This window comes from Panthera uncia, chromosome B1 (genome assembly GCF_023721935.1).
Source record: "Panthera uncia isolate 11264 chromosome B1, Puncia_PCG_1.0, whole genome shotgun sequence".
NCBI classification, from domain to species: Eukaryota; Metazoa; Chordata; class Mammalia; order Carnivora; family Felidae; genus Panthera; species Panthera uncia.
In genome coordinates this window covers 5,770,066-5,776,612 of record NC_064811.1, presented here as the reverse complement: position 1 = coordinate 5,776,612, position 6,547 = coordinate 5,770,066, and the positions used below count along the sequence as shown (strand labels likewise).

The window sequence follows — 6,547 nt, the reverse complement described above, 5'->3', positions numbered from 1 at the left end:
ACGTTTCTGCTGGTTTTATTTCAATAAGTTCTATATCAAAAGGACCCGGCGGCTCCTTCCCCCAGCTGGTCGCCGGTATAGGTGTTGTAATCCTCCCAGGGAAGTTCACAGCGGGGGGGGGGAAAGTACACATCATGAATGAAAATCGATTAACGACCCCGGATAATATCATGTGTTCTTATTCTTAGCGTCTATAGCACCACAGGAGAGTGGCCGCTTTCTGCAAACTTCAGTCCAGCGCCTAGAAAGAGACAAAGGCCCACTTCTACTCAGAGGTAAAGTTTTGAAGATTGAAACAGAGGAAGAAAATAGGGGTTTGTTTGGTTTTTTTTTTTTAAGAAATTAATCTTTCTTTCTACTAGAATACATAACCATCCAGATTTTTTTTTTTTTTAACTGTGAAAGAAGTGTGTCTGAAATGACTCATCTCCAATGATCGCGGGAGAGAAGACGGGAGGCAGATAGCGGAGGGGGATAGAGAAAGAGACACAGCGGCTGGCCGCCAAAGGGAAAGGTGAAAGAAGCCTTGATAGAAACAGGAAAGGAGCAGAGGAAAGAGGGAGGCGTGGGAGAGAGGGGCGATCAAGGAAGGGAAGAGAGGGGAGGGCAGAAGAGAAGGGACGAGGGCAGGGAGAGTCCCCCAGGAAGACAGAAAAACTAGAGAGCCGCGGGGACCCGGAGACAGACGCGCGGCCCAGGCTGCAGCGCGGAAGAAAGTTTCTCCGGCGCCCCCTCCCCTCCCCTCCCCTGCCCTCCCGGGGCCCGGCCCCGTCCCGCGCGCCCAGCGGCCCAGTGCGCCTCGGGGCCCGTCTGCAGGAGCGCGGCCCAATGGCAGGCGCCGGGCCCGCCCCCTCGCTCGCTGATTGGTCGCCGCGGCGCCGGCCTCGCCTTATTAACAAGTTCTCTGGGGAGCTGCGGCCCGACCCGGAGCCGGCGAGTGCGCCCGGGAACCCGGCCTGCGCGGCGGCGCCAGCGAGGAACCAGGCCCCGAGCGCCGGAGCCGGCCTTCTGGGGAGGGGCGGGAGGCGCGCGCGCGAGGGCCCGCCCGGCCAGGGCCCCGGGCGCACCCAAAGGCCGGCCGCGCTCCCAGCTCGCCCCAAGCCCATGCCCGGCGGCTGGCCCGTGCTGCGGCTGGAGGGGGGACCCGGCTCTGCATGGCCCCGGCTGCTGACATGACTTCTTTGCCACTCGGTGTCAAAGTGGAGGACTCCGCCTTCGGCAAGCCGGCGGGGGGAGGCGGGAGCCAGGCCCCCAGCGCCACCGCGGCCACGGCGGCCGCCATGGGCGCAGACGAGGAGGGGGCCAAGCCCAAAGTGTCCCCTTCACTCCTGCCCTTCAGCGTGGAGGCGCTCATGGCCGACCACAGGAAGCCCGGGGCCAAGGAGAGCGCCCTGGTGGCCTCCGAGGGCGCACAGGCGGCGGGCGGCTCCGCACAGCCCCTGGGCGCCCGGCCGGGGTCTCTGGGAGCCCCGGACGCGCCGTCTTCGCCGCGGCCGCTGGGCCATTTCTCGGTGGGAGGACTTCTCAAGCTGCCAGAAGATGCGCTCGTCAAAGCCGAGAGCCCCGAGAAGCCCGAGAGGACCCCGTGGATGCAGAACCCCCGCTTCTCCCCGCCCCCGGCCAGTAAGTAGCCAGAACCCAGGCGGCGGGGGAGGGGGGGCGGGCGGGGGGTGCGGGGCGGGAGGGCGCCAGGCCTGGAGCCGGCGCCTGCCTGTCTCCAGCAGCTGCGTACCTGCAGCCAGGTACCCGGAGCCCATGCTGCAGATCTGCTGGCGGGGCGGCCGGGGTTCGCCACTCTCCCTAACTCGCGTCAGCTAGAGGGGTAGAGGCCTGGCTGAAGCCCAGCTCTCGGTCCACTTTCGCGGACTCCTCGCCTTGGCCGGGCGACGCTGGGCGTGTGTGTGTGTGTGTGTGTGTGTGTGTGTGTGTGTGGCGGGGGTGCAGTTAACTTCCAGGGCAAGGTGTCTGGGCACCCTCCCCTCCTGCTCCTATCAGAAGCCCCCGGGAGTCCCCACTTCCCTATCTGCCCCTATGCCCTGTTATTTGGCCGTTATCCCTACGGATGGGTCCAGGCGGTGCGGACATCTTCCCTGCGCTCAGAGTTTCACTTTCTCATAGAAGACTCCCCCCCCCACCTCCACCCCGCATTAAAGTACCTCTCTGCCCTGAGGTTCTGAACCTCTTGCAAAATTCCCCCTTCCAACCCTTCAGATTTCAGACAGATACTTGGTGCTCACGGTGGATGGTTCAATTAGTGGGAGGGGGCACTCAGGTCCAGCGGAGGGGGCGGGGCACCAAGTCAATTAGCGGGAGGCGTCCCCTCCGTGGCGGTGGGAAGCTCCCAGACGTCGCCCGACAGGGCCACTGGAGCGGACTCCAGCCGCCATAGGCGCGTTCGGGGTCGTTGCAAGGCCTCGCGGCCCCCCGGCTTCTCTGCCCAGCAAACACGCTCGGAGATATTTCAGGAGCACGGGAAATTCCCAAGTTTTCCTCGTTTCCTCCGATTATTTTGCGCGGCATAATAGCAACCCGAATTCAATGGCGTGATGCTGAGGAATGATTTTTATCTGGGGATTAAACGTCTTTGAAAGGCCAGCCCCTCCCTGGGCCTAAAGGCTGGAGAAGGTGGCCCCGGCTAGGCTGTCGCTACCGAAGGGATTGACGTTTCCCTCGGCGCCCGCCCCTCGGGCGGCCCGGCGGAAAGCGAGTCGGGGGCCAACTGCTTCCCGGACTCTCAATGGCCTGGAGCAGGGAAGAAGGGGGGATGTTAACACAAGATTTCGTTTGACTCATATCCTGGTGGTCTGCGAGCCCAAAGGCTCATTTAAGGGAAAAAAAACAAACAAACGAAAAAACATGCATACTTAGGCAAAACCCGCATGGTGAAACATTATGTACTTGAATTCATTTTTCCCCCGAGGGAAGCCGCTGGGTAGGCAAAGCGTCCTTTCCAGGACTCGGGAATTCGGTTAGGGCCTCCACGCTGACCCCAAAGTCGTTGAGATCCCCGTTGTCCTGGGAATAATGTGTTCTCCGTTTTATCTGGCCACAACTGCCCTGTGTGGCAGGGGTTCACTGGCCCAGAGGACTCCGACTGGTACCTTCGGGAGCCCTCTGCCGGGGCGCTGGCTCACCGCCCATCTTTGAGGTATATTTTGAAGCCATAAGAAAAAGCTTGGCACCGTTCATCTCCGTGGACTGAGACCCAGCTGGAGGAGAAGCCATTGCAACCCCTCTCCCACTCACCCCCATTTGTGTGTGACCAGAGGGCCAAGGCACTGGGGGTGGCTGAGCCCCAAGAGACAGCTGGGACCACCGGAAGATGCAACCCCCCTCCCCTTGGCACTTCCTATATTTGAGATATGGCCGCGGGTGCAACCTTCTGACCGCCTGACAGCCGGCTCTGCTCGCCTGCCATCCCCTGAGACTGTCCTTAGACCCCTGTAGGAGCACGCCGTTCCAAGGGGAAGAGATCTGGGCCTAGCCTAGCGCTGAACACTTTGGTGGGCACACGTACATGTTCACCCAACGCAGAAAACTAGATGTGATCTTGGGTTGGGTGCAGGGCCTTTCTGCCTGTTTCATCAACCTTATTAACACCTACGGTCCCAGCCTGGGCGACGGTGGGAGGAGGCCCGCCGCCGAAGGCCCTCCCAAGCAGCCATCTAGCAGGAGGCATCCCACCTCTTCCCACTTAAGTTCGGGCCTTGAACACGCGCGCGTTTCACCCGGAATCTTTGTTTCCTCGTTTGCAAGAAGTAGACGGAAACGTCTACCCCGCGGGGCGTGGCAATTGGAGAAAATCTTTTCCAAGTGTCTCTCCCAGCGCTTGGCACCGAGGTGCCCCACGCAAATGAATAGCCGGTATTGCTGTTGACTACTATTTCTGCTTTGTGGGCAGATTACACTCCCGCGCCGGTTTCTTAACCCACTGCCTTTCTCTCGGCCCCCTAGGGCGGCTGAGCCCCCCGGCCTGCACCCTGCGCAAGCACAAGACCAACCGCAAGCCGAGGACGCCCTTCACCACGGCGCAGCTGCTGGCGCTTGAGCGCAAGTTCCGCCAGAAGCAGTATCTGTCCATCGCCGAGCGCGCAGAGTTCTCCAGCTCGCTCAGCCTCACCGAGACGCAGGTGAAGATCTGGTTCCAGAACCGCCGCGCCAAGGCCAAGAGACTGCAGGAGGCCGAGCTGGAAAAGCTGAAGATGGCCGCCAAGCCCATGCTGCCACCCGCGGCCTTCGGGCTCTCCTTCCCGCTCGGCGGCCCAGCGGCGGTAGCGGCCGCGGCGGGCGCCTCGCTCTACGGTGCCTCTGGCCCCTTCCAGCGCGCCGCGCTGCCGGTAGCGCCCGTGGGACTCTACACAGCCCATGTGGGCTACAGCATGTACCATCTGACATAGAGGGTCCCAGGGTCCCCTACCTGCGGTTCCAGCCGATTCCTCCAGCCCCTGTCTTCTGCAAAGCAGCAGGAGCCCCCCACCCCCACCCCACCCAGCGAGCTCCCCTTCCACCCCCCACACTGCTCTGGTTTATCCTCCGCCGCTCCCTGCGTTCACTCACGAAGTCTGATCCCCTCCCCCAAAGTGGCTGGAAGGGTCCCTTAACACTCTTCTAGAATCTAGACCGACCCTTTGTGTTACAGATGGATAAACTGGGGTTAGAGAAGTTAAATTTCCCAAGGGGCCTCAGCAGAGTTAGCTGTTGGACGCGCACCAGGGGCTGCGTCCTGTATCCCTGCCTCCTGCCCTGACACTCGGCGCGAAAAGCACAGGAAAAATACTCCCGCCTGAAGATTTTGGAAATAAGAACAGTTGGAGAGAAGGAGAACATGCCAGGGGAGATCGGCCTCCCCACCGCCCCGCCAGCCCCCAGGTCCTTCCTTCAGAAAAGTTCAGAGAACTTCAACAGCAGAACGTTTGTTTTCGGTGGGGGGAGGGGGGCACACAGATGCGTTGCAAAGGTAGGTTGGAGGGACCCCTCTCACCAGTATCAGAAGAAATTGTAAAATAAAATTTAAAAATCCTGTTTCTTATTTAACAGTACGTTTGTGTGTCTGTCAAGAATCCCTTTGGAAGGGATGGTGTGTAATATACTGTATATTTGAAATTTTATTATCATTTATATTATAGCTATATTTGTTAAATAAATTAATTTTAAGCTACAAGAAATGATCTCTTTATTGATTTAGGCCTTTATGTGAATTTCACGTCTTCGCACATGCAGTTGCCTTTCAGTGCGATGGGACTTTTACTCTAACGCCTTTCAAAGGTGACCACGATATTCCGGGACAGAGGGGGGCGTCTCTTTGAACACACAGGACAGATCTGCGCTGGCAAAGTCAAGTGGAGAATTGAAGCAATTACCTACGATAATTAGGCTCAATTTTCCAATTCGCTTTAAGCTGAAATCGACACTTGGCTCAGGTGACCCAGAACCGACTCTTTCTTTTTTCTTCCTTTTTAACCTGTCTATGAAAACAAAGCGAATCACCCAAATGGTTTGATGACTGCAGACAGCTAATCCAGACAATTCCTACCCCCGCAAACCTGTTTTTCCCACAGGAAGCCAGGTGGGGGGTGGAGGCACAGCTTTCCTTCTCTAAGTCGCTGCGCTGGTGTAGACCCGGTTTGTGGATTTAATTTTGAGCTGCCAGAATGTGAACTCCTTCACACCCCCTATTAGGACGCCTAAACACAAACCACTTTACTGAAAACCCAAGGCGACAATACACTTCCCACCTTGGCGTGTCCTTTGCATGAGCCCTCCCCCCAAACTCTCACAGACTCCGTTTTTTCTTTTATATAGTAGGTTAAATTCAGGCTTCCAGGAGAATAGATTTGAACGAGCGCCAAGTTTTAGCCTTCTGGGGCGAATTCTGCAAGGATGTTGGTAGCAGAAAATGACCTCCTAGTAAACAGGGCCTACTATGTTCCAGGCACCGCTCTGTTCTCTTTCGAGTTGGGGGCCCCGGTTTAATTCTCACCAGATCTGCGTGCGTCCCCCTCCCCCGGCCTTGCCTCCACCCCGCCTTGGCCCGCGCCTCCAGACTCCACGCGGGACAGCCCCAGGCAGCCTTTGCGGCGAGCCCTTAACACTGCAAGCCAGCAGGCCAACGGTTGTTACAAAGCAAAGTATCTGGCGTTGGACTTGGGGAGGGTGGACGTCTCCACGGATAGAGGCCGTGGCTCAGGGTGGAAACCGAGTCTTGGGCACACGGCGCTGTTTCTAGCCCCAGGCGCCGGAGCTCTGCCTAGGAATTCCAAGAGCGCACAGGGTTGCGCCCATGCACCCCCGGGGCCGGCTGTGAGCCTTCGCCCGGCAAGTTCCGGGGTACCCTGGTTCTAGGATCTTCCAGTCTCCGTAGCTCCGGCAAACGTTCGATCCCCGAGGCTGCAGTCTGAGCATGCCACAACTCCCCTCCGGAGGAGAAGAAAGCAAGCTTGCTGTGGAGTGCAGTTCCGCGGGACCAGACAGACTGGGGGAGCCCGGAAGCCGGGCTCCCAGAAGTGCGGTCAGAACCCGAATCCGGGCCTCCTGGTCCCCAAGAGAG

General features: G+C 58.9%; 1 protein-coding gene across 1 annotated transcript; it reads left to right on the top strand.

Annotated features, from left to right (window-relative positions):
- The first annotated feature begins 900 nt into the window (after positions 1–900).
- On the top strand, positions 901–5,158 carry MSX1 (msh homeobox 1). Its single transcript, XM_049630291.1, has 2 exons — positions 901–1,623; positions 3,955–5,158. Exons 1-2 carry the CDS (start codon positions 1,155–1,157, stop codon positions 4,395–4,397), a joined length of 912 nt encoding a protein of 303 aa, XP_049486248.1. The 5' UTR covers positions 901–1,154; the 3' UTR covers positions 4,398–5,158.
- The last annotated feature ends 1,389 nt before the right edge of the window (positions 5,159–6,547 follow it).

Excerpts from the sequence above, each read along its gene's own strand:
- MSX1 (XM_049630291.1), top strand. The coding sequence starts at position 1,155 with ATGGCCCCGGCTGCTGACATGACTTCTTTGCCACTCGGTGTCAAAGTG. Across the intron at positions 1,624-3,954 it reads CTTCTCCCCGCCCCCGGCCA|GGCGGCTGAGCCCCCCGGCC; the intron begins GTAAGTAGCCAG and ends TCGGCCCCCTAG.